The sequence below is a fragment of the Lupinus angustifolius genome, chromosome LG02 (genome assembly GCF_001865875.1).
Source record: "Lupinus angustifolius cultivar Tanjil chromosome LG02, LupAngTanjil_v1.0, whole genome shotgun sequence".
Taxonomy (NCBI): Eukaryota; Viridiplantae; Streptophyta; class Magnoliopsida; order Fabales; family Fabaceae; genus Lupinus; species Lupinus angustifolius.
This window is the reverse complement of record NC_032010.1, coordinates 9974285-10002254: the sequence shown is the minus strand read 5'-3', so window position 1 is coordinate 10002254 and position 27970 is coordinate 9974285. Positions and strand designations below refer to the sequence as shown.

The 27970-nt window shown below is 31.2% G+C and overlaps 2 protein-coding genes across 2 annotated transcripts; one reads left to right on the top strand and one right to left on the bottom strand.

The window, feature by feature from the left end:
- Nucleotides 2134–6913, top strand: LOC109335482 (DCN1-like protein 4). The gene is made up of 10 exons (XM_019571618.1): nucleotides 2134–2233; nucleotides 3671–3755; nucleotides 4711–4785; nucleotides 4883–4919; nucleotides 5115–5198; nucleotides 5322–5382; nucleotides 5496–5602; nucleotides 5683–5748; nucleotides 6442–6571; nucleotides 6646–6913. The coding sequence occupies exons 1-9, from the start codon at nucleotides 2170–2172 to the stop codon at nucleotides 6535–6537; spliced, it is 675 nt and encodes a 224-aa protein (XP_019427163.1). The 5' UTR covers nucleotides 2134–2169; the 3' UTR covers nucleotides 6538–6571; nucleotides 6646–6913.
- LOC109335478 (deSI-like protein At4g17486) lies at nucleotides 11785–14480 on the bottom strand. Its single transcript, XM_019571614.1, has 3 exons — nucleotides 14095–14480; nucleotides 12928–13215; nucleotides 11785–12077 (listed from the first exon to the last, which is right to left on the bottom strand). Exons 1-3 carry the CDS (start codon nucleotides 14234–14236, stop codon nucleotides 11806–11808), a joined length of 702 nt encoding a protein of 233 aa, XP_019427159.1. The 5' UTR covers nucleotides 14237–14480; the 3' UTR covers nucleotides 11785–11805.

The window sequence follows — 27970 nt, the reverse complement described above, 5'->3', positions numbered from 1 at the left end:
TCAAGGCTATAAAAATTTCAGAGATTAATTTTCAAATACATTTTGAGTGAAATTAGTGATGTGTGAAAAGTCTTTTAGCTTTCTTAATACATGAAAGAAAGATAGTGTAGTTTCAATTGTGAATTATCATCTTGTGCATTAATTGTCAAAACCAATTTTCAAAAATCTAGATAAATCACACAATTTTCTATTCAGTCTTTTGTGAGATTTTCAGTCAGGTTTTAGTATTGTTTTTATATTGTTAGATTAGCACAATTATGGTGCAACAACAACTTGTAAACTTGTGATGTTTTTCTTCAATTCTCTTGGTGCTTTAGTGTTACTGTATAATAGAGAATTGAGTTGTAAATTCTAGCTGAGGTTAGGTTGAGTATTCACTAATACAAGGATCTTGGAAATGAGTTAGGATTGGCTAGCGCTTGAACCATAGGTGGTGAGGATTATCCATAGAGGGTTGATGGTCAAACTAATGAGGGATCTCCATAGTCTGATAAATAAGTATTGTATTTATTGTAAGTGTGTTTTGTAAAATATTTGATTTTCATTAGTGAAGAAAATCTCCCAAAATTAGAAGGGGGGTCTGGATATATTTTGCAAGTGGACCCGCAAACGAATCAGGATAAAATTGGCGTCTCAAGTTTTCTTTCCCTTATCTTTTAATTTTTGTCAATTTACAATTTGTTTAGGTATAATTAATTACTTATTGAGTTTACTGCTTGTTCTGATTCTAGATATTAATTAGGCGAAAATTCATTAAGTCTTGCATGTAAATTAATTGAAATTTCCAATAACATTCTGTTCAAGAAATCCTACTTTTCAAGAAATAAGAGAACATAGTTAATTGATTAAGGGTCTTTATAATATATTAAATTAGTAGTTTTCTGAATATCTCATTGAATTGAAAAAGCAGCTATAATATACCGCTACACCTATTCATCCCTCTCTAGGTGACCGTAAGCCCTTGTTATCCAACAATCACTCTTCCAAAGGATACTCGAAGTCACTTTACATTGCATATTGGCCTCTCTACTAACAAAAAATGCAGGAAATTCTAGAGCATCATATGACTGTCAATGATATGGTCAATCTGGTCACCAAGGAACGACATCATATTTAACTCTAATAAAATTCCCTTTCAAAAAATTGTGTAACTACGAAAGTGAAATCATAGCTTTGGATTAGAAGAACAATTGATCACATAGTAATGTCATACTACGGATGGAACTCTAATCCTTGTGAATATTTACGTTCTCATTGTTCCTAGATTCATTATGTAATTATCGATCCTTTCTTATAAATCTTGTATCATTGGTACTTTCTATTAATATAATTTTTCTATCAAAAAATAAATGATTACAAAAGAAATATCTTCTAAGAAAGAATAAGTCTTTAATCTTTAATTTGATTGTATTTAACACTTATTCCAAAGGGTGATCTTCCTTATATGAAAAAATTGGATCAAAGATGAACATGAAATAATCTTCGGATATGGATAATAAGGTATAAATATGTTAAGTTGTTTAGCTTTTGAGTGTTTCAAAGAATATAATATATTTTTCATTTAAAAGGTAACCTAAAGTTATCATATACAACCTCTTGAACCATTTTTTACATCCAATTATTGCAAAATTATTTTCATTGTATATGTTATAAAATTGAATGTGTCATATTATTTTTCAATTACCACCATATAAATGAAATTAAACATGTTCATTTACTTGAATGTTCTTTAAATATATTTTGCATTTATATAATAGTAAGGATAAAGTTTAAGATATAAAAATTACGTTTGTTCAATTATCTATATAACCCTAGACATGTTTACTTCAATATAATTGTATAGATAAATAATATTTCATATTGTTCGGGAAGACACTTCTAATAAATGGTTGATCATATACTATGTAAATATTACACTTAATATATCATTTACTTCAAAAATATTTTTAGAGTAAGAAGAAATAAAGATATATCTACTTTAGTGTACGAAATTAAGATGTAAATACACCAGAGATCCAAATCTAAGATATCTATCGTCTCTCTCTTTTATATTCAAGTTGGCGCTTTTTGCTTCTGCTTCACAGTTTCAAGCGACGTCGTTTTTTGGCTCCATTATTCACTTGTTTATAAGATTCGTTATTCTTCTCCCCTTTGGATTTCTTATTGAAGATGCGACGCTCTTCTAATTCTTCCAAAAAGACGGGTCAATCCAATTCCGATCTCTTCCGTTCTGGTATTATATTCTTTTTATGTTTCTGTTGAACCCATGCTTCTTATTTAACTTATCTATTCAAATTTTGGTTTCTTAATGGTTTTTTGTTTGTTTAATTTTCTTATGTTCATGTTGAATTTGAGGTTATTTGTTTATTGGGGTTAGCAAGGTGAGAACTTTTCTTGGTGGGTTTTGAATTTTCAGTGAAAAGATTATATCTTTTCAGAATTCGGTTTATATAATTGGTTTTGAATTTGTTTATTGGGGTTAGGAGATTGTGAACTTGTGATAGGTTGTAAGGTGTGGACTAGTGGAATAGGAGCTTCCTGAGTTTAGAGAAGTTGGATCTTGAGAAAATTATATTTTTTTCAGTAAATTGTTGAGTCAATTTATCACTACTTATATTCTAGATTGACTAATGTTAACTTTTGAAACATAGATTCTCTCTTTTAATTTAATGATTATAGTTTTATGTAAGTTTATAGTAATTTGCATGTGTTGTATTTATGCTTGCTATCTGAATAGATGAACAAATATGACAATAAGGGATCCAAGAAGCCTCTTTAATTAAGAGGATGGGTGTGAGGGTCAAACTGTTTGTCCTAAAAGTGTAAGTTCTTATCACCATGTCGTTCTGTCATTTATCGAGTGTTCCAGCAGGCATCTATAAAGGGGGGTGTTTGAAGTCCCACATCGCCTTTCTCTATTCCGGGGTCTGGTACTCTGGTTTATATATCTGTTGGATAACTCCACTTAATGCCAATTGGGTTTAAGATGGATCCTAGCAGAACTTACCTATTGATGTCATGATTATCGCATGTGAATAAGAGAAATCATTTGAGTTTTATGACACAACTGAGTGGAAACTCGTAACGATTTAACACAACACCAGTAATGTGTTTATATGCTTACCTTTTCCTTAACTTATATTTTTAATTATTAATTATGTTGGGAAATCACAATATTACTCCTTTTATTTGTATTAATTGGTCATATCTCTGATGTAGACTTTATTATGCTGGAATTTAGCTTACCTTTACTATATTACACATTGACCTTGCTTATTTTCTCTTTACTTATTCTGGTAACGGAGACTTCAATATGATTGAAAGGGTTACAAAACATGGCTTTCATGTTTGCTTAACGTTAAATAATCATCATGTAAAGGGGGTCTTATTTTATGAAAGTTGAGATTTTAATGAGAGTTTTGTTGTTGCATTTACTAAGGGTGTCAAGTCAGACATATTGCATCTACTTGGATTCGTATCATGTGGAACATGGAAATTGCTTGTCTTTGAAGCTGCTTATATGTATTTTGAAGTATATATACTGTTTATCGTTTCATTTCTGTTTTTTTTTTCTGTAGTAGAATTGTGTTTATGCCATCAGTATCTGGAACGCACTATTTGAATGGGCATTAATTATTCAATGTTCTAATCATGCAAACATAATTTTCAGCCTCAAGCAAAGCAACCTCAAAGGAATCAGAACGCATTGATAGTCTATTTTATTCATATGCCAATGGGTCTACTGGGTTGATTGAGTAAGTATATATCACCCAAGAATGTTACTTTCTGAAATTCATTATGTATAAACCAAATTAAATTATGCTTTTGTGATTTTCTTCATTCATATTTCAACCCAGGAGATGAATATATGGGCAAAGGGCATTCAGAGAATCGTTACTTAAGTTTGAAATGAACTTTGTAGCTCATTTAATATAGCTAGGTGAGTTTCGCAATAGTGTCTAGCAATCCTGTTAGAGGTATATGTCTGAAGAAAATGCCAATAGGACCCTAATCTTGTCACACTGAAGAGTGATTTGGTCATGCACCTGATAGTATAAGACCTGGGCAGAGAATGTTAATTGGATACGGTAAGGCCTAATACTATCAGGCATTTGGTTCTCAAAGTATAAGTAACCTGATAGTTATATGACTAGCTACTAACTACTACCATCTTCTTTGGCATCTCATCCAATTCCTTTCAACATTCTGAGCCTGAACCCAATTCACCCATCACTTCCTATAATTTCAGTTCCCTTCTCATTACTTCTTTGCGTCACTTATCTTCTCTGCCATAACAGTTGTGTAGGGTTCCACTTTCCAGTGACAGAAAGCCATGTATGGTTCTGGTGATGAACTCATGTTCTTCTCCGTCGTGTAAATCATCATGTTCGTTACAAAGAAAATGGTCCAACACCTGGCTTGGGCTAGCAGTCTAGCATGTGACCCAAGCCTTGTTTAACACTTTAACCCCACAAGAAAGAAATGGTTAATTGACACTAGCTGATTAAGACATTAAGCATGTATGTTGACCAAAAACAATAGAAACTAACATATTAAATGAAGAAGAGTAAGTGTGTTCATAAATGCAGGAAGGGATTCTTGTTGTATAAAAATGACTTTTTTATGTATGTACTAGGTAAATGAGTACACAAACATTTGTTTATAATTCGAAAGTGGGTTTAATTATCTTTTAATAAACTTTGGATGCAGCCCAGAAGGCATTGAAACACTTTGTGCTGATATTGAGGTGGATCATACTGATGTGAGAATCTTGATGCTTGCGTGGTAAGCTATAGTGTTAAACTAAATTGTCCTTTAATACCATTTTGTTATATCTTTGTCATAAGTTTGTGTTTGTAGTTGATAAAGAGTTTTGTAACAGGAAAATGAGAGCTGAGGAGCAAGGATATTTTACCTTGGTAAGAGACAGTTCTTCATGTGTATATATATATACATGCATATACATATTATCAAGTCTTATTTTCATAAAATTTCTTTTGGATAAACACTTACAGGGAAATAGATAAGTCTCATTTTTCTTTGGTTCACAATGATGTAGTTTTTGTATTTGTTTCCTCCTTATACTGAAATCACTTAACCCAAAATATTTATAGGATGAGTGGCGGAGAGGCATGAAAGATCTAAGGGCTGATACAGTAAGCAAATTGAAGAAGGCACTTCCAGACTTAGAAAAGGAGGTATTATTATTTAATTGATGCTTCTTTTATAATGCATGGACATTTATTTATGGCAATTGTTATTGATGGTTGAAATATTTTATAAGTTGCTAACTTCTTTAATTTGATATCTCTGATGTGAAGGTCAGGAGGCTATCAAATTTTGCAGATTTCTATTCTTTTGCTTTCAAATATTGTTTAACAGGTAAACTTGGATGTGATCTTATGTACATTGGAATAAACCATTTTTTTTGTTTTCAAATAATTTTTTTATACCATCAATCATTTTCTTATATCTAATTTTTCAAATTTTGTCAGAGGAGAAACAAAAAAGCATTGATATAGAGAGCATCTGTCAATTACTTACCCTTGTTTTGGGTTCAACATTTCCAGCCCAAGTTAACTTATTTGTGGAATATTTGAAGGTGAGATGTGCATTTTACATTGTTGTTTTAGTTCTAAGTTCTTACAAATGATTCTCACATGTTTTTATTATTTATGGCAGTCTCAAAATGATTACAAGGTCATAAACATGGATCAATGGTTGGGATTTTTCAGGTTTTGCAATGAGGTAGCCTCTTTTTCTGAAACTTCTAGAATGTTTCAGTGTTCATTATCAAGAGGGAGATATTTCTTATTCTTGGTTGGACTATTGGCTCTCTAGTATTGATATTCTCACTCTCTACCTTTCAACTTAGTCTAGTGTCTTTTTTGTTGTGGATTCATATCTTTAGTGTTGGAATCTTTTACATCTTGTGTTTGGCTTGAGTTAGTTATTGAAATATTAAACATTTTTAATGATATGATGATACTACATGATTAGTTAATGGTATAAAAAACTTACATTAACTGTATTGAAATTGAATCCTTTTGTGCATGACTCATGGAGTTAGGAAGTGGAACATGGCCTAACCGTGTGGGGAGGCACGAGCGTGTTGTCGAAGCTGCCCAAGACCATGGACCTAGGGTGTGGTGGAAACCGGACCATGGAGCAACACGATCCATGACCTTGCCGTGTTGGACACCACGGTCATGGATCCATACCTTTATGACAGATCAAAAATCCAATCAATGGGTTTTGGGGTTGGGGTACTAGACTATAAACATGTGTTATGTAAAACCTAATGTGACAATCCTACTCTCCTGTTAACAAATCTTTGTTTTTTGTCTCTCTTCTTCTTTATTTTCTTCTTCTATTAGATTGCCTATTCCCAATAAATCCCTTTTTCAATCTAACTGAGATTCAACTTCCTCTTCTTCACAGATTACTTTTCCAACACTCAGTGATTATGATGCAGATCTTGCATGGCCCTTGATCCTAGACAATTTTGTTGAATGGATTAGAGAAAAGCAAAAGTAATCTGATCATGATTCTCTGCTAACTGCAATCATTGGTATGCAAATTTTGTAAACTTTAGTAATATATATTCATATATGCATTGACTCTTACTGATTGATTTGTTGGCAGCACTCGATGGTGTAAGAGAAAGTGTGGGACAGATTATGTAGGTCCTCCTTTGTTGCCCAAACAAGTTGAAGCTCTTGTGTTAGCCATGTTTTTCATCTGGCCATTCTCAACATAAACCAATCTTTACTTCTATTTAAAGTCACAAGTTTGTACTTTGTCATTATTACCAAACACCAACATCAGCAATATCTACCCTCTTTATATGTATCATTCACAAATCACAATATAGCTTTTTTTATTGAAATTAAATTCACTGCAACTACTTCTATACTTTTTCCTCATTTATTCTTTAACATCAAATTTTGAACATATTATATACATTCATGATTATTAATTTCATTTACTTTCTTGTATGAGAAAAAATAGATGCACTTATAGTTAAAAGTTTTTTTCTATATTATCACTATGTCATCCACTATTTATATTTAATTATTGTTGACTCATAAATATAATTAATACAAATAATTGATAAGTAATATATTGATTATGTATAAATCTTTATACTTATATATTACATTCTTTTTATATACATATATTTTAAAAATAACAAATAATATAGGAGCATACATTTGTTTCCTTATCAACAAATGTTTTCCACAACACATTTTTGTTTCATAGTGTTGAACCAAGAGGGGATATGTGACCTAAAATGAGCTATAAAATGAGCTATATGTCTTCTTTCATCAGGGAGAATTTTTTTAAATAGCTTCACCACTGTTGTAAGTATTGGACTGGGCGACCTGACTAGATTTAAAAATATCTTAGATTTGTAATCTTAATCGAATGAGATGTTAAACCACTTTTTCTTGGGAAAGTTTCTGTCCGATAGTGTTAAATCTAGTTAAACGGGAATAACTTGGAAAGTGAACTAGATGATTCACTTTTAAAAAAATGAAACACTACTCTAATATTTTATTTTACTCCGTTCCAAACAAATGAAAGATATTACTTCAATATATTTATAATTATATATATAAAAAATTTCGGGTCCAACCGGACACTTGAATCACTTAAAATATAATACGGAATTTCTTCTGATTTAATGTTCAGCTCGGGTTTCACAAAAATTGATAACTAGAGATTAATTCATGATTTCTTTATAATGGCTAGCACGGGCGGATCTTTTCTAGGACAGGTGGGGGCAGTTGCCCCCCTCAAATATTTCAAAAAAATATTATAGAGATATTGTTTTTGGTATATTTTAAAATTTAACAATAAAACTTAAGGATAAGAGTGTAATATTTATGTATTATTAATGTAAAAATTTATACACATTCACTACATCATTCATCATTCATTTAGATTAATTTTTTTTAAAGAGTTAATGAAGATTGGATATGAATGGTAGGTGATGAAGTGAAAAAGTATAAAATTCATACATTGTTAGTGCATATATTCTTCTCTTAAAGAATAATACTTCTATACGACTTATTGGACAAGAAAAAAATTCAATATTCTCTTCAAAACTATCACCCTTTATGAAGTTTCACTCTCTTTAGTGTCACATGACATATTCCCCTCCCCTAATATCGCTTTAGATAACTCTCTAACTCAAACTCATTTATTTTTTCACCTTAAAAATGTCATATTTGCTCTTTATAAATCATTTTTCTTCAATTATTTTTTTTATGGCACATTATCATATGTCCATGAAGTCATGACATGATTACTTATGATTTATTTGTTTTTTGCATCAAATTTTATTCATGGAGTTGTTATTCTTTGTTAGTGAACTATTTTTTTATTAATTAATTTTAGTTGGGTTATTCCATTGCTATATATGATATTCTTAATTTCGTTATTTCTATCTTTATATATTTTTCTCTTAAAAAAATATTTATATCAATATCAAACATACATTATTTTGATTCTCTATTTGAAAGGATTGAAAAACTAACTTTATGTTAGATTCTTCTGAGTTTAAAATACATATACTGTTTATAAGAGATAATGAACTTATTTGTGCTTAGGAATATTTGGAATTTCTTCATAGATTTGTTATGTTATATTTTTATCATGTTTCTTGGGAATTTAAAATTTAAACATGAAAGAATAACTCATTTTTACATTAAAAACTTATATATATTCTAATAATTTCATATATTATTTATGTATAAATCATAATGTCACCCCTCTAAAATTATGGTATGGCTAGTTAATCAATTACTTCAAAAACTTTCAATTTGATCAACTAGCTTATCAATCATAAACTTTTACTTCATATTTTTTCCTTCAGTTTTTAAGTTAATGAAACACTGAATAATTTCATCCATTTTTTTTATTGGTTTAGAGTGTGGCTTGTAAGTACATGGTTATTGTTTAATATATTCCTGTATCTTGATATTTGATCTGAATCTCTAAAATAGTATTAAGTCTTTGCCATATAATACTTTTATAAACATTTATAATACTTTTAACATTTATAAATCATTTTACTGTATGAGTTGGAATTGTTGACTTATTACACAATATGCAACTTGAAAATTCACATATAAACTTATCAGGATTTGGATCCTTTTTTATTATATGTTTGGAGTGCATTTATTTAGGATTATTTGCTAAAATAAATGCTTCTATTTTGAATTATTATTGCTTCTTTCGTTAAGGTTTCTTAAAAAACCGAATCTTAGAAAAGAGAAAAGTTTACGAGATCTAGTTTTTTTGCAAAAAAAAAATTGAATTGTTTATTTGTATATTATTAATGGCTTTGGTGACATTCACGATTAAGTACATCTTAGACTTACGACTATTGTTATTACTATAATTAGATATAAATAATTAATTTATTTTTAAATTAAAAATGCAACCTATTTTTGCTCCATAAACATCCAACTTTTTAATCTCCTTGACATTTTATGAACGGAATCTAAAAATTGAAGTAAAAAACTTGATAATATATTGATATGATAAATGAATGAGACTCTCATTTAATAAAATCAAGAGGAAGGTAGATATACATAAGTTGATAGTCTGTTTCTTATTTACCTCACATTCACAAATCAATTTAGTAAAGGTTGTTTTAATTAATAACAGAATTAATGGATTGATGATGGTACTAAGTATGGTACAAAAAAGTTGTATAGAAGACTTACACTTATTGTTTTACAATTCTTTTCACATATTACTTGGCTTTTTATTTTCAGATTTCTTTAAGGGATGAGGAATTGTGAGAACAAAAATGAGTTGCACTTTTAATTTTAGAAAAATAAATAAATTATCCATATCTAACTGTGCTGAGAATTGTGGTAGTAGTAGATATCTTTGCGAGTACTAGATGTTCGTTGACCATTGTTATCTAAGCAAGGGTTAGCAAAACCATATTATTAGATCTGTAAAATAAAAATTGTAAAAAAAATTTGGATGGAAAATAGAGATTGTAATTATTTATTAGGGAGTGTGTAAGTGATTATAAGAAATTTTATCAATCATATTCTAAGAAGTTGTGATACAAATATTAAAGTTGTTTCTATTAACGCATTCGTCTAGTGATATAAGGTTTTGCTAGATCTCATGATGATCCTCCAAAAGTCAAGTATTTAATTTCTAGAAGCAATACTTGTTGGAAGGGATAACCACGTACCTCAAAAGAGATTAGTTTCTTACTCATGGGATACTTACCAAAAATATTAAAGTTGTCTAAAGTAACAGTATCTAACCCAAGATCTTTTTCATATCCATCTCTGAACTATTATTAAGCATTCATGTCATACGAATTATTTTCAAATTTATTTTCATTATTTATCTGTTATTTAAGGATTCAAGAGAACCTAGATCAAACTCATTGAGAGTAAAATGTAGGGCTTATACTAAAAAAAATCTCCTAGGTTAGAGGGTCTATAGTTGTTGGCACTCTTCATCACTCATCAGAATAGTATAATACAATTATATCTATGTTAATGGTTACTTGAGATACATTTGTTTTTGCTTCCTTAGACATTAGTGATATCTTTTGCATGCAATTTTTGTTACTTAGCTATATTGTGTCAATTATTACTAGTCAAAAATAGTTGCTCCAGCATCTACCTTTGTTGACTCTAATAGTGACCTAAGGAGGAAAGAGTGTAAAGAAGGTCCAAACAGCAAGAGCCATTACCCTAAAAAGAAAATGAGCTATAGTGAGTTTGGGACAAACTTTGACATAAAATCTTCCATAAAACAGTTGATTGTTTCGTGATTTATAATAGAACAACATTATAGTGTTATTTGACTTATATATTCGATCTTACCTAACAAAATAAGATTTATCTGTTTGTTATTGTATAAGAGATCATGAAGGATAAGTTTAGTTTAATTTGATCTAGATTTGGTTTGAATCTGATTTAGTTAATATCCAAGATTTTTCAAAATCTAATCTAATATTTTGATCTAGTCATGTATTTGAAATCAAAATGGACTTAAACATGATTTGATTTGAGTTACAAAAATTTGATTCCAAATATTGATATAATATATAAGTTAAAATTACAATATTTATAAATAGCTAAAACATAGAATTAAAGATATAAGAAATAAAATAACTTAAATTTGATGTTATGTATGAGACTATTGATTTAAGTGAAAAATCTTTGAAAACAAATGAGTTTAATATCTATACACCACTAGTGCAAAAGTTTTTTTATAATGATAAATAATGTTTGATAGGCTGACAATGTAAAATAATATCGGTTAGTTATTATAGTGTAAAACGTACTTGTTTCTTATTCTCTTCACATATAATGAATCTTTTATGTTAACCTTTGTTGTTAATGAATATTTCTCTCTTTTTGGAAAAAATAATCAGGCACTCAAAGAAATTAGGGTAAAAAATACCCTTACTTATACAAAAAAAATAGCTTATGAAAACAAAAACTCCTAAATATTTTTATTTTCTAAAATTTAAGTATTAGCAAACATAAATATGTTTTTCTATAAAAGAAAAAGGGGTTGAAACTTGAAAGTAAAAGGGTGTGTACAAAATTAACATCACATTTTCTTTCCAGAACAATAATACAATAAAAAAGCAGTGCCAGGTTTTGTGATATCTTATAAGGCCATTGGATGGAAAGAATGAAGAATAACGAAACTTTAAACTGAAAAATCCAATTGTTGCCTTTCTTGGTTAAAAAGCAACTTCTGTAATTGGACAAGCCAAAAAAAATTAAAAATTCCAGATTTTGGACATCAAGATGTAGAAGACTCAACAATCAAAGGTGAAGATGGTGGAACCGGTCGTCTCCTTCTACTTCTACTTCTTCCCCGACGTTCTCTACCAGAGTTAGTAGTAGTCGGAGAAGAAGTAGAAGATGATATTGAATTTGAAGGAGTGACCTTGTTGGACTCATTGGTTAATACTTGAGTCTCTCCTTTACATTGTATTTGTTTGTCTTCTATTTTGTGATGTCTAACTTTAGTTGAGCTCAAAGTCACAGGAAGAATACAATTGCACAAAAAACCTGCAATAATATAAGCCAATCAACCAACAACCATAAGCAGAAAATTAATGAGGTCAACTTAAATTAATACTAAAAAGGCGTTGGTCTAATGATTTAAGGCCCTACTAAATCCCTAGAACGACCATAAGGTCAAAGTTTCGGTTCCTAGGAGAGACAGCCACAAATCCTGAAAGGGATTAGTTCCTTATCGAAAAGTGGGGGATGATACCCTTGTTGTACCAAAAAAACTTAAACTAATGTCATTTTCAAAACTTTAGCATAAGATTTAATAAAATAAACACATGTCCCTTACTTTTTAATATGGGGAACATATTAAATCCAACCTTTGTTAAGCTTTAAACATTGCCACAAAGGATTTATGCATATACAATTGGGGGAAAGAAAAGCATATCCCACAATTTATGAAAAAGTAACAATGTGACAGATAACTAATAATGTTCATTCTTTTTCCATCATCTACAAAATAATTTAACAATCTTGATTCCATGTGGACTAAGAAGCACAAATATGAGACATGCAATACATATATTTGATACAAAAAAATTGAAAAATTCAAAGATATGTAGTTGCAGAAAAGCATCTAAAAAGTATAGAAGTATCTAACAATCATTTTAAAGTATTGGTGCATAGCATGTGGGTATGATTTTTAACATTATAGTTCTGGTATTAATTTCATTATAATTGTGATTGCTTACAACCTCCATAGTTAACTTTTTCCAAGCTATTATAGACCCAAAATAAGTTAGCTACATATTTTCCAATTCTCAACAAGAAAACAAAATCTAAGCTGAAGAAGCAGAAGGAAAAACAGAAGCTAAAATACAACATACAAAAGGTAGTAGTAAATTACCAATTCGAGCAAGTCGATTGACCCAACTCGGAATATGATTTCCAGTGAGCTTAACACAAGCATCATTGCAGAAATGGTTGCAGTTTTTGGTAATCAAATTGTAAGCGTTCCCTCTATATTCAGCAGCAAGTTCTTCCATCACACCCCTCACTTCACCAGGCACCATATCAGTCTTCCCAATCAGTATAGTCTTCCTAAACCGGAACCCTTCACATTTCTTTGGTTCTCCTTCGAATATCCCTGTCGATGGATACTCATGCGCGCCAAATGCATACTCAACACCATGTACTGAAACCAAAATCAAAATTTTCACAAAAACAAAAAATTAGCAAATATCCGAATTCGTCTAAAAGAAAACTCCACTCCCTAGTTTAGTCTGAGAAATGAATAATCATAAAAAAAACATATTAGGATTGTGTTTGGTTCAAATTACTTTTGAGGAATAACATTAACAATAATATGCATAAGAGAAAAGTGTTTGACAATAACGTAAGTTGTTGTCTATAGCTGTTTGTGGATGAAAAACACACAGGACTTTTTAAGCTGGACTTTTGGACAATAAGATTATATGATAATCTGATAAATCAGCTTATTTTTAAGCTAAACCAATAGCATCATAAGATGATTGATACTCAGGAATTCAACTTCTGGTCAAATTTTAACATATTTAGAAGGAATTGTAGAAACAAATTAGTCTTATGCTTGTTATTTTAAAATCTTCCTAATCAAGTTGAGACTTTGAAAAATCAAACAAATTTCAAACACAAGTCAAACACTAGTCAAAATAAGTCATTTTCGAAATAAAATTTTAAAAAACATTATGATGTGTTTCTAAAATTTAGAAAGGATAAACATGTTCCTAAAATTTATATTAAAATTAACTAATTTAACCAATATTTAAATTATCAAAGATGTGTTTCTAAAATTTAGAAAGGTCAAACATGTTCCTAAAATTTCTATTGAAGTTGACAAATTTCCCCAATAATTGAAATTATCAACGGCCAAATTAGGATTTTTCATTCCCCCTAAACTAAATTAGAAGTACATTATTTTCTACAAGACCAACTTCAAATTTAGTAAAAAAATAATAATTCAAAGAAACCCATCATCCAAATTTTGTCACAGATCGTAGATCTGAAATTGGTTTCAGAAAAAAAAATGAAGAACCTTGAACGCCAGAATGATAAACTCCAAGGCCAAACCAATAAGCGTAAACGTTGATTTGTGTGAGATCGTAAACGTTGAGGTACACTGGCACCGATCCTGAACCAACGACGACACCGTTTAGGGAACCTTTCTTGCACAGCATTATGCGACGTCGTTTTCACCACATTTGTTCAAAAATAGAAGCAGAGCTCAATGATGAAGCAATGTAGAGTGTGATTTTTTTTTGGCTAAGTGTTTTTAAAGTTTGTTACTTTTTTTCAATTGGGCATCTGAATTTTGTGAAAGAAATAACAAATGAGAATCCGAAGATGAAAAGAAATCAGAAGCTTGATGCTGTGTTTATGTTGCAATAATTCAGAGCATAGAAGGCATGTGAGTTACATCACATCACTTATATACACAAATGGTTAGAACTATCACAAGACGTTGATCTAGTATTATGAACCTGAGACTTGACTAGATCCTCATATGGTCAAAAGCTCTTCTAAATAACATTAATACTCGTTAGAAGGGATAATTACATACATAAAAAAAAAGTATGGGGGATAATATTGATGATGCCAACAAAAAGTGTAAAACTCAAATTGCCAAATTTGTCCTCATAATAAATACATTAAACCTTAAAGTGAAGAAAAACTAACTCCTATAAAATATGTACACCGAAGAATTATTATGATTAAAATCTCCATTTTCTAGATCATCTTCATCATATCTCATCAATTTTTTAAACAAAATATAATTCAAAATAGAAGTGAATCTGAGATAAAATTACCTATTAAGTAACAAAAAAAGAGATATAAACCCACTTTAAATAGTAAATATGCCTTCTTTTTTACTGTATTATAAAAGTTTGGTTGTGATTCTTGAAAGAAATGATGTGTTGATGATCAGAGTTGATGATCGATCTTGGAATACTGGGAGAATATTGAATTAGGTTGTGAACGATCTTAATCACCTTAGATAAACACTTGAAAAGGAATTTCAAATCTTGATATTTATAAATGACAAACATACATTAAAAAGAGTAAAATGGAGGTTAATCTCCACTTTTATATTGAGTGGGATGAGCTTACTTTCCTATAAAAGATGTTCAACTGTGTCACGGTTAGAGTCATCTTATTATTTTGTGAATCAATCAAATTAATTATAAAGGAATATATAACAATGTCATGACGGATAGTAATCGAATGAGTATTGTTGAGACTCCTCAAGACAATCCAATATACACTTAGATATCAATCTACTAATGTAGAATATTCATCACCTAAAATTTCATCTAAATAGAACTGATTTAACTATTATTTTTCATATATTTAAGATAAATGTTCTTTTATGGGATCAAATTAGTTTATTTTTTATTTAAATTGAGGCTTTTCTACATGAAACAGGTTTTCATTTGAAGCAAAATTGTTTCTGCCTGACAACATGAGTTGGCCTTGGTGCAGGATCTGAATTTTTGGGAAAAAATATTTATCAGAAATAGGAAAAGTAACATTTGCTCATGATAATGGTGTATGGGTGAGGTTTCATTTTATGAATATACTACCTACTCTGATTAGTGGAGTATTAATTTTAAAGTAAAGAAAAAGGAGGATGATTATGATGATCTAGGTGTCCATAAATATGATAGTAATAGGTTTCGTTCACTATTTTTTGGATTAAAGAATTTTATTTAGGACTAAATTAAGCATAATCCTTTTTTAAGAATCTACCATTTTCTACTCGAAGTCAAGTAACAGAACATAATAGAATAGACTGACTTTGACCTAATAAAGTATAAGTACTTGTATTTAATTAGGTTATGTTTAATCTTTTTTAGGATTTAATGTTTATGCAAATAATTTCATTTTTATATTGTCAATGTATTACTAATCATTTATAAATAATGTATTGATTGTATAAAAAACTTGACATTACCGATGTATATACGTTAATCGCTTTTTTTAGTGGAGGGTGATAATTATACAAATGTAGACTTTAAATTTATTCTTGATGTTTGCGTGGTTAATAACAATTCAAACAAATTTTAATCTCATGTAATTGAGATTGGTGATATTAATTTTTAATCTCCTGACTTTGGTAATTACTATCATTGGTTCATAATAATTACACTTAATAGAGTGTCACTTGATAATTACCTAACAACATGTCTGGGATGATCTTAAAATGTCAATTTAGTCTTTGAAATTATCATCTCATACATGTCTTTGAAATTATTATTAGACTTCACAAAATTTCCCTTAAATTATTAGACTTTAAAAAATAAAACCAGTCTCTCAATTTTACAGTTATAAACCATTTGTACACAATTTATAAAGATTTATACACAATTTATATACTCTTCATTTAAATTATTTTTTGAAAAATCAATAATAATTAAAAATGAATAATAGATAATACAGTGATAGTGTATACATCTTTTTCAATTACAATTTATGTTTTGAGTATTAGAGTTAGAGACCACCAATAAAGTGTATTAATACTTCAACCAAAGGGAAATAATGTACTTTTTGGAGGACATCATTTAATGGCTTAACCTTAATATAATTAACAAGTTAAAGATTCATGATTTTCTTTTCTCACTCAGCCATTACTAGCACATCTTTAGACATTCTATTTATGTCCTAATGTTTTTAACTAATAATTATTCCTTAGTACTATGAATTCTCTGCCATAAAAGCTCTATATCAAGATACTTCTATAGCATCATTTTTAAGTTGAAATTAAAGAGCTTGAGGTCATGTGCAAATCTGAGTTCATTTTTTAAATTTATTTGTATGAAAAATAATATCATTTAAAGGAATCTTTGCTTTGGAGCTTGACATAGCATATAGCATGAAAATTTGACATTTTTTCGAATGAGGGATGATTCTATTAATGACCTATTCATACTTCTTACCAATCAATCATAAGTTTTTTTTACCAAATTATGATTAGTGAAGGTAGAGTGTGAACATAATAAAAAAATAGATGAAATGTGAATAAGCATTTGAGAATGACAACAACCCAAATGAAAAGATGGTCTCATAAATTTTAAAAGCAAAAAATATACTAATATAAATATTCTAGGCACCCAAACATTACATTAGTCTTAGTGAATTATTAAGTCAATTTGTATGAAACCAATATGTTCATTAAAGTTCAATTTATATTCTCAAACAAACATAACTTCTTATGGTAGATTTCTCCAGCATATGCGTAAAGAAAGGAAGAACCATAAGAGGGCATAGGGAATTCCCAAGTCATAGCCTTTAACAACAATGCTTCTGAGAGTGGTTTGGAATAGCTTTTAAGGTACATATTGAATGTCTAAAGTTACCACTTTATACTCATTCATATACATTCATATGGACATGTTGTTTTACTAGACACTAATGATATTTTATTTTTGTTGTTGTCTAGTATAATTGTAGATTTCGTTTAATTCTATACATATTGATAATCGTAATGGATGAACATAATGATGATTCAAATTATCCTATGTGTTGAGATGAAGACATGCTTGAAGTTGAACTAACACATCATTTTTTACAAATTTAGATATTGTGGATTATAGAAGCGTCTTTAAGAAGGAAGTAATATTTCCTAATCGTGAGGATCTTGTGCACTTTGTGAGGTTGGGTATTCACAATGGGACAGAGATCACATATCTCATACTATGTTTATTCTCTATCCTAAATCAATAAAAATATTAATAATTTTTTTTCCATACCACAATATATCAATGACTCAAGACAAGGAATAGGACACCGTTAGAGATATATGATCCCTGTCCATTTTACAAGGATTTATTCTATCATCTTTAGGTTGGATACTAATAAGAGAGAAAAGATTGACTCTTTCACATTGTCAAAACAACCTAATGAAGTCTTGGAAAAACAAGAAATCAAGAAGTCTTAAAACAGATGGCATCTATGATCAATACAATTGAGTGAGCTAACAAATGGAGTTCACGACTCCATGAATGAACCGAAAGAACCAAGGCAAAGTGAATCAATGAATAATACCTCTATTGAATTTTCTTATTGAATGAAGAATCAATTGATTTAATTGCAAGGAAAAGGAAAGAGAATTTATAGTTACTAATCTAGAACTAACCATCTAAACTAAAACAGAAAATTAATAGCCATTAACCAATCTAAACAGAAAAATAGAAACTTTCCTCATAAGGAAAGGAGGGAAAACAGAAAAAATGTTTCAACTAAAACAAATTACTAAAACGGGAAAGAAAATAGAGAAATGAAAAACAAGAAATCAAGAAGAGTTTTCTTCTTTTTCCAAGACTTCACTAGGTTGTTTTGACATCCCCCCTCCACAAGTTGGAATGTAGATATCTTGCATTCCTAGCTTGGATATTAATGAGTTGAAAAGACTTTTGTTGAGGGCTTTTGTAAGGGAATCAACCAGCTAATGAATAGATGCAATAGGTAGAAGATGAACCACACCTTTCTGAATTCTTTCTCTAATGGAATGATAATCAATTTCGATGTGCTTGGTCCTCTCATGGAACACAAGATTGGCAGCAATGTAGATGGCATACTGATTGTCGCAATAGATCATAATTGGAGTGACATTCTTATCTTGTAAATATGGAAGAAGGAAGCTTAACCATCTTGCTTCACAATCAGCAAGGGCTAAAGCTCTGTATTCAGCCTCTATAGAGGATCTGGATATAATCTTTTGCCTTTTGCTTTTCCAGGAAACCAAGGATCTTCCAATGAAGAAGTAGAAACCATAGACTAGTCTCCTTGTATCAATACAAGAACCCTAATCAGAGTCACTGTATCCTTTGATCCTAGCATCATTCTGAGATGGAAAGAACAAACCCTTTCCTAGCTCATTTTAAAGATATCTAACAATCCTTAGGCCAGCTTGGTAGTGCACATCAGTAGGAGTAGCAAGAAATTGGCTAAGATATTCTGCTGAGTATGCTATGTCAGGTATAGTATGAGTCAAGTAAACCAATCTCCCCACTAGTCTTTTGAATTTTGATGGATCACTGAGTTGGTCACCATATTTGCCATATAGTTTTATTGATGGATCCATAGGAGTAGAGCATGGTTTGGCGCCAACGAGGCCTGTGTCCTTTAGAAGATTCAATACATATTTTCTCTGACATATATTGATTCCATGTGTTCCTCTTGTTATTTCTATTCCAAGAAAATATTTGATTTCTCCTAGATCCTTGATATTGAATTCCTTGTTGATGATTCCTTTTAAGTGAGTGATTTCTTTCATGTCATTTCCTACAACAACCAAATCACCAAAAAAGACAAGAACTAAAGTAAAGTTGTTATTGACAAGTTTAGTGAACAAAGAGTGATCAACTTTGGATTGACTATACCCATTTTGGATTAGGATAGATGTGAGTTTTGTATTCCATTGCATGCTTGCTTGCTTCAATCTATAGAGAGATTTTTGCAGCCTGCAAACTAGGGATTGACTTTGAACCTTCAATCTAGGTGGGAGTTTCATGTAGACTTCTTCCAAAAGATCTCCATGCAGAAAAGCAGTGTTAACATCCATTTGATGGATGTGCCACTGATTGATGGATGCAATAGCCAACAAAACTCTAACATTGGTCATCTTGATTACAGGGCTGAATGTCTCAAAGTAATCCAGGCCAGTTGTTTGGTTGTATCCCTTATTATGAATATCCACTTGCAGTTAATAGCCCTCTTGTGGCTAGGAAGTTTTTTGAGACTCCAAGTGTTGTTGTTGATCAAGGCTTGTAACTCTTTGTCTATAACCATTCTCCAACAGTCATGTTGCATAACATCAACATATTCCCTAGCCACAAACCTGGCTTTGTATCTATCTATAGTTCCACTTACCTTGTGCTTTATTTTGAATATCCACTTGCAGCCAATAGCCCTCTTGTGGCTGGGGAGTTTTATGAGACTCCAAGTGTTGTTGTTGATCAAGGCTTGTAACTCTTTGTCTATAGCCATTCTCCAACAGTCATGTTGCATAGCATCAACGTATTTGGTAGGTTCATCATGAGTGTCGAGGTTAAGTATGAAGTGTTTGTATATGTTTGATAGCTTGTCATAGAATATGTGATTGGATAGAGGGTGTTTGGTTTTATTAGTGACTGGAGGATTCAGGCTCTGGGATATGAGGCAATGATAATCCTGAAGATGAGTAGGAGGTCCCCTAATTCTAGTTGATCTTCTAAGGTTTGATGTGTCTTCTGTAGTAGGCAAATGATGATTCACTTCATAGGGTTGATTAATTTCCAACTGCTCTAATGAGTCTATTGGTGGATTGTGATCAAGGAAGTGATCAGAAGAAATGAAGGTGAAAGTAGGTAGAGGAACTTCTTGTTGTTTTCTGTCAATACAAGAGTCAACATAGAAAGGAAAAGATTGCTCATGAAAAATAACATTTCTAGGCATAAAAGTCTCTTTAGTTTTCAAATCATAAACCATATAACCTTTTGTACCATTTTTGAATCCTAGGAATATGCATTTTCTAGATCTAGGATCCAGCTTCTTTCTATGATTAACAAGAGTAGATGCAAAACTCAAACAACCAAAGACTTTTAGAGTCAACAAATTGGGATCTTGTTTAAATATAATTTGATAAGGGGATTTGTTATGCAAATAAGGACTTGGTTGTCTATTTATCAAGTAAAAACCATGACAAACAACATAATTCCAAAAATATTTAGGAAGATGAGATTGAAAAAGTAAGGATCTTTCCACTCCTAATATATGTTGATGTTTCCTCTCAACAATCCTATTTTTTTGAGGGGTTTCAACACAAGTGGTTTGGTGCAAGATCCCTTTCGAAGGATAGAAATCACATAGTTTGAACTCAGGACCATTGTCTGGTCTAATGCATTTGGTTTTTATATCAAATTGCGTTTCAACAAAAGTGATGAACCCTTTAAGCAGATTAGAGCATTCAGATTTCAGTTTCATCAAATATATCCAAGTATGCCTAGATCTATCATCAACAATGGTTAAAAAATACATATGCCCTAGTATAGAAGAATAGCCAATGGCCCCAAATATCAACATGTATCAAGTCAAAACAATTCAAAGATTATGAGGTACTTAATTGAAAAGGAAGTTTCTTTTGCTTGGCAAAATGACAAGCCTCACAAACATCATTATTAGATTTGTATTTGATAAGTGGAAATTGTTTGTTCATAATTAACAGTTTGGTATCAGATAAGTGGCTTAATCTCTTATGTCATACATCATTACAACTATCAAGATTGTTTATACATGATGGTGTATCAATAGCTAGGCATTTGTTACTAATTGCATACAATCCTTTGCTCATATTAGTTGCACCAATGATCTTCAAGGAAGTCCGGTCCTGAATCAAGCATTTGATATTTGTGAAGATTAACTTGCAATTAAGAGCATAGGTTAGTTTAGAGACAAATATAATGTTGAAGCTGAAACTAGGTAGATATAAAACATTAGATAAGTAAAGGTGATTACAGAATATCACAGTTCCTGAAATGCAAGTCACAATCTCACTTCTATTAGGTAACTTGACAAAAATGTGTTGTCCTTGTTTGAAGGATTGGAATTCTGACATTGAATAGCACACATGGTCAGTGACACCAGTGTCAAGAATCCAGTCCTTTGATTTCAAGGAATGTGTTAAAACATTATTGTCACCTGGTGGGTTGGTGCAGATCTGATTTGTTAAGTGAGAGGATTGGTTTCCATTTTGCTTCAGGATGTTCATGATGGCTTGTTGTTGTTCTAAGGTGAAAGGCATAGCAATCATGTTGCTGTCATCATTTTGACTCTTACCAGGATTCCTTGATCATCATCTTTATCTTCATCATGACTGGTTATGTTGTTTACATTGTTGGTGAATTTGTAGATGGGTGGAAAACTATGTTTTCGATAGCAAACATCTATTGTATTCCCTGTTTTGTTACAAAATGTACAAAGTTTGTTTCTAGTTCCTCTGCCAGGGCCTCTTCATTTGCCTGCACTAAACCCCCTTGGACCTCTTCCTCTTGTCCTACCTCTGCCACTAAAGGTTTCTTCACTATTGTTAGCAAGAATTCTTGATTCTTCAAGAGGAGCATTCATCTGTCTTTCTTGTTTATTAGGAGAGAGCATGTCTTCTTTATTGTTGGCAGGGGATGCATGAGCATGATCTAAGATCTAACCCCAGAGTATTGCTCATTGAGCCCCTTTAAGAATCTTATGAAATAGTCATTGTCTCTATATGACTTTATAATAGGAACAAGATGGCATCTGCATTTAGTTTCACAGATGTAGGTAGGTAAGGGTATAAAGTTATCAAGTTTTTCCCATATAGTTTTTTTTGTGTATAGTAAGAACTAATAGACAAATTACCTTGTCTCACGCTACACATTTCATCTTGTAATTCATAAATCCTAAAGACATCACCTTGTTAGAATCTTTCTTTAAGATCAATCCATACCTCATGAGCAGTGTCGAGCCAGAGCACAGACTGCAGAATTGATGCATCAAAGGCGTGGTGAATCCAAGAAAGCACAAGAATGTTGCATCTGTCCCATGGACCAAAGAGGGGTTGATCTGGAGAAGGTTTTGGCAGACTCCCATCTATGAATTGGAGTTTGTTCTTCGTTTTCAAGGCCATGCCCATTGCCTTTGCCTAATTGTGATAATTTCCACCTGTCAAGGGAATAAAGACTATCACAACACCTGGGTTTTCATTCGGGCTCATATAATAGGGGCTTGTTGGGCCACTTAAAGGATTTGCAGCCATGGTTGAAAGAAAGACAAGAAGAAATAAGGTGAGAAAGGAAGGAAAATAGAGTTTGGGATGAATGATGGTCAATGCGCAACAGAGCTTTGACACAAAGCTCTAATACAATCTTAAAACAAATGGCATCTATGATCAATACAATTTAGTGAGCTAACAAATGGAGTTCATGACTCCATGAATGAACCAAAAGAACCTAGGCAAAGTGAATCAATGAATAATACCTCTATTGAATTTTCTTATTGAATGAAGAATCAATTGATTGAATTGCAAGGGAATTTATAGTTACTAGCCTAAAACTAACCATCTAAACTAAAACAAAAAATTAACAGCCATTAACCAATCTAAACAAAAAAACATAAACTTTCCTGATAAGGAAAAAAGGGAAAACAAAAAAATTGTTTTAACTAAAACATATTACTAAAAAGGGAAAGAAAAGAGAGAAATGAAAAACAAGGAATCAAGAAGAGCTTTCTTCTTTTTCCAAGACTCCACTAGGTTGTTTTGACACACATGAAATGAGTTGTATTTAAGAGCGATCTAGATCATTAATGAAGTATGTCAATTAATGAAGGAAATTTAATTACCATTTAAAGATTGAATGTAATATCTATGTATTATCGGTATAAAAATTTATACACAGTTAATATATTATACACAATTCATTTGTATTACATATGTTTAAAAACCAACAATAACTAAATATAAATGGTAAATGATAAAATGATAATGCCTTTGAATTCTAGAGTAAAAAAGAAGGATAGGTACCTTTGATATACATTGTGAGGAAGTATACTAGTGAGAAAAATATTTGATAATTGATGTTGTTCATTAAATATGGTGAGTGGGATGAGTGATCTGAATAGTAGCAACAACAAATTTTAGTCTTATTAGGTGTAATTGATATTATGAATTAAACGATATTATAATGTTTTATCATAAGTTACGTTCTTCGATAAAATATTGATATTTAAAATTTACTATCATTTTGTCTGTGGTTTTATTTTTCTCGCTTATTCTTTTAAAACATGACGAAAGAAAATGAAGTAATAACGATAAGGGTATTTTTTAATAAAAATGGGTGCAATGACTTATTTATGGATGTGAAAGACTTTGTCCCATGTATATACACAAAGTAATTGATTATTATCCTTTGAATATTTGTATTTTGTAGAGATGATTATTTTTCTATACACCACTTCTTACTATATATTTTGTAAGCCTACTAGAGAGAACATTTGAAGTTTGAAGAGTATTCTATATTGCTCTGAATTAGTCTCTAACCATAGGGTAAATTCCAATCAAACCTAACATCTTTGTTCCCCAATTGTCGAATTGGCTACCCCTTTCTCCTATATTGACATACCAGTTGGGGCTAGTCCGAAGAAGTTTGCTACTTCGGTTCCAGTAATTGAAACAATTTCAAATAGGCTGACATCTTGGAACGAAAGTATATTTCATTTGGTGGGAGGGTTATTCTCATAAATGTGGTGCCGTCAAATATACCTACATATTTTCTTTCTCTATTCAAAGCTCCCAAAAAAGTAATTGTCGCGACCCGATTTTCAACTGGAAGACCGACCCTATGACTTAGGGAGGAGGCGAACTCGATCCTGCATGCCCAAATTATAAGTAATACACAGTACGTGCTACATTCCTCTTTATTTTGTGCATTTCCATTTCTTACTCTGTGAATTCCCTTACGGATAAATCCTTGAACCACCACCACCTCCTCCTCCTCATCATCATCCTCCTCCTCCTCCTCCTCCTCCTCCTCCTCCTCATCCTCCTCATCCTCCTCCTCTTCCTCTTCTTCTTCATCTTCTTCCCTTCTTGAAGACCCTGAAAGTATACCAACTTCATTGCTTATCCATATGTTTGAGCTTCCTATGCATGCACTTGTTACCTTTTGTTCATCACCACCAGCACATGGTTACAAAATAGCATCTGCGCTACTTGGCTCATGTCTTCACGTTGTGTGTTGGAGCAAGGCAATGGGTTTCAATCATTTTATTTATTTATTTCTTGAACAACTTGTTTCAGCTTCTTCCTTCTTAGTGCTTAGACGTGAAATGGGAAATCAAATGAAGGGAAAAAAACAAAAATGGGGTTCTAGAAATTTTGGATTTTTCTTGATGGGGTATGTAAGGCAATGTAGGTTGAGATGAAACAAAGAAGAACAAAGGTTTGGGTTTGTTTCAAACAAAAGGAGGAAAAATATGAGGGAGGGATCCTTGAAAAAGTGAAACCCAGTGAATGAAAGATTTGAGAGAAGGATTGATATATTAAGCGATGAAGAGGAATTGTTTAGTGGGAGAGAGAGGTGATAAAGCTACTTTTGTTGTGAGTTGTTACACAGTGATGATGTATGTGATGTGGGAGAAGTGGCCAAGCAAGGAGATGAAAAAAAATAATAGTGAAATGGGCACATGAATAAACAAGTGCTAGAAGTTGTAACCGTGAGGCTAAGACAAAAGCAGTGTCATTTCATGGCTTCATGATTATTGGGTTATCAAAGAGCTTTCATTTTTTAGAGAGTTTGTGAAGAATGGGATCACCAGGAAGTGAGGAAGCAACGAGGTCCCCCAACACAAGGAGAAATGCCCCTCCTTTTGCACAGTTACCCAATGAAGATCACTTGGTATCCCCAATGGTGTATCAAACCAATCAAAATGTGTTATTTAATTGAGAAAAAATTATAAAAATATAAATTAATATTTTATATTATTTTGAAAAATACTATTGATTAGAAACATAGGGATAAAGCTTTTTGGGACAAAGGATCCTTGTCCCCTCAAGTAAGAAATTTAACAAGATATTTATATGAAGCAATGCCTTTCACTCTTCTTCTTTCAATCAACAGTGTCATATAATGTATTTTATCATCACCATCAAAGTTAAGTTTCATACATAAAGACTTGATCTGAAAGAATCATTTTGTGTACCTTTTGGTTGTGCAACGTTACACTTTGTAACATCTTCTGATTTGTATATTTTATTTTTAATAACATTACTAGTACCAAAGGTTTGATAGTCCTCAACAATTAAAAGGGATAACATTAGTCTTCGTACATTTTATTATTTACTTTTGCTATTTTGAAGAAGAGAAATATTTTTTATATTTTATAAATATAGGCCGGACAAAATTGAGTGTTCATAGTAATTGACATTCTCTCTAAGATCCAAATACAATTTTTATGGGAGAGTAAGATAGGAGGGAGGGGTATTATTTGGGTGTCTTGAAAAGAGGTTTGTAAACATAAGGATATGGGTGATCTAGGGGTTAAAGATCTCTCTTTTCAATGACTTTCTATTGCATAAATGGAAACAAAGATTCCTTGTCGAGAATAGCGCTCTTTGGGTTAGAGTAGTAAATTCAAAGCATGGGAACAATCTTGGTCCTATTGACTATGTGATGACCTCAAAGTGTTGGAAGGGCATTCGAAAGGTGAGGTCATTCGAAGGTTTTGATCGGGACTAGTTTTCCTCAAATGTGTAGAAGGTCAATGATGATGGTTCTCAAATGTGTTTTCGGTTAGATATATGGTTTGGTAATTTCTGCTTGAAAGATTATTTCCAAGACTAGCTATTTTCAATTGCTGCTAACAAACAAGCATTAGTGTTAGAATCCTGTTTTTGGCAGGATAGGGTCTGGGTTTGGAAAGTGGTGTGGAGGAGAAATTTGCTTGTTTGGGAGCATAACATAGAATCAGAGTTATATGAGGTGATTAATCTGTTTGCTTGTTCGGTGGGGTTAAGGGACAAATGGAATTGGAACTTAGCTTCATCTCGGTGTATAAAGTCAAAACAACTTACCTGTGTTAGCTGAATGTTAGTTCAATCAATTTTGAGAATCTACTTTAAAATGTTAAATCAGAGCTTCGCAAGAGGTTCATCATCCAATTAGAAGTGTATATTGTTTGTGTTCTTTGTCCAAATGAAATTGAATTCTTTGACCATCTGTCTGTTTCTTATGAGTTTGTTAAAAATGTGTGGTAGAGATTCTATTCTTGGATTGGCGAATATATAATCCTTACCGATTATTGTCTCTCCCTCTTCAAACTTTACCTAAGTTTATGTGGTAACTCGAAATGAGCTTAACTTTGGAGTATGGTCTGGTTCTCTGTAGTTTGGTCTATTTGGCTTATAAGAAATGAGGTATTTTTCAATGGGATGGAGATTAGTTTTATTCAAATTATGAATCCAATTCAGGTAAGATTGTGGTCTTGGTTTTCATCAAATACTAGTGGCAACAATCTTGTTTTTTACAAATTGGTGTTTGGACCCATGGTTTTGTATTCTACACTCTTGTTGATTGATTACTTTTCTGATTGTAACGAGTTCACACCCCTTGTGGTTTTTATTATACTTTCTTCTTTGCTTAGCAAGAAAAACATATGTAATAATTTATAATATATGCTAGTTTCGAATCCAATACCACAAAAGTTAGAAGATATGTTCTAAAGTCATCAATATATTGAGAAAATAACACATAGGTAACAATTTAGTAAATAGTATCATATATGATAATAACATATATAACAAGAGAATAAAATATCTCATAGTATAAGGAAATAAGTTATCTCCCACAACCACTAAAATCATGACATATGTCATATTTAATCATTTTCTTCAAAATTATTTCTAAAACTAAACAAAACAGTACATATGTCATACTTTTATTGACTAGAGAAAATAAGTTATCTGATACTATGAAGAGATACTTTATTCTCATATAACAATTATAATAATATAATTTACACAAAATTGTATGAAGAATTCAAACAATAGTATCACATCATGCTATCTTATTCATTTCTTTAATATATGATTTGATTAAACTACAACAATCTTAAATTTACAGAAACATGAACCAAAGCAAAATTAAACAATTAATTAAAAAACCAATCTTAATCACAAAAGCAAACCATGTTTTGTGATTTGGTTGAGAGTAGATATACTGTTCTACAAAGGTGTGTCATTTTATGTGCTTCTGCTTGTGATTGGTTAAAAATATATATTTATATTTAAAATTTAATAACTATGTGTTTTTCTGACCAACCATAGACAGCCTCATAGAATGATACATTTCATTGTGAGACAGAAAATGTTCATCCGGTTTTGTTAGGTACTACCGGTCTAGCAG

Excerpts from the sequence above, each read along its gene's own strand:
- LOC109335482 (XM_019571618.1), top strand. The coding sequence starts at position 2,170 with ATGCGACGCTCTTCTAATTCTTCCAAAAAGACGGGTCAATCCAATTCC. Across the intron at positions 4,786-4,882 it reads AGAATCTTGATGCTTGCGTG|GAAAATGAGAGCTGAGGAGC; the intron begins GTAAGCTATAGT and ends GTTTTGTAACAG. Across the intron at positions 5,383-5,495 it reads TTTCAAATATTGTTTAACAG|AGGAGAAACAAAAAAGCATT; the intron begins GTAAACTTGGAT and ends AAATTTTGTCAG.
- LOC109335478 (XM_019571614.1), bottom strand. The coding sequence starts at position 14,236 with ATGCTGTGCAAGAAAGGTTCCCTAAACGGTGTCGTCGTTGGTTCAGGA. Across the intron at positions 13,216-14,094 it reads TTATCATTCTGGCGTTCAAG|TACATGGTGTTGAGTATGCA; the intron begins GTTCTTCATTTT and ends TTTTGGTTTCAG. Across the intron at positions 12,078-12,927 it reads CAATCGACTTGCTCGAATTG|GTTTTTTGTGCAATTGTATT; the intron begins GTAATTTACTAC and ends ATATTATTGCAG.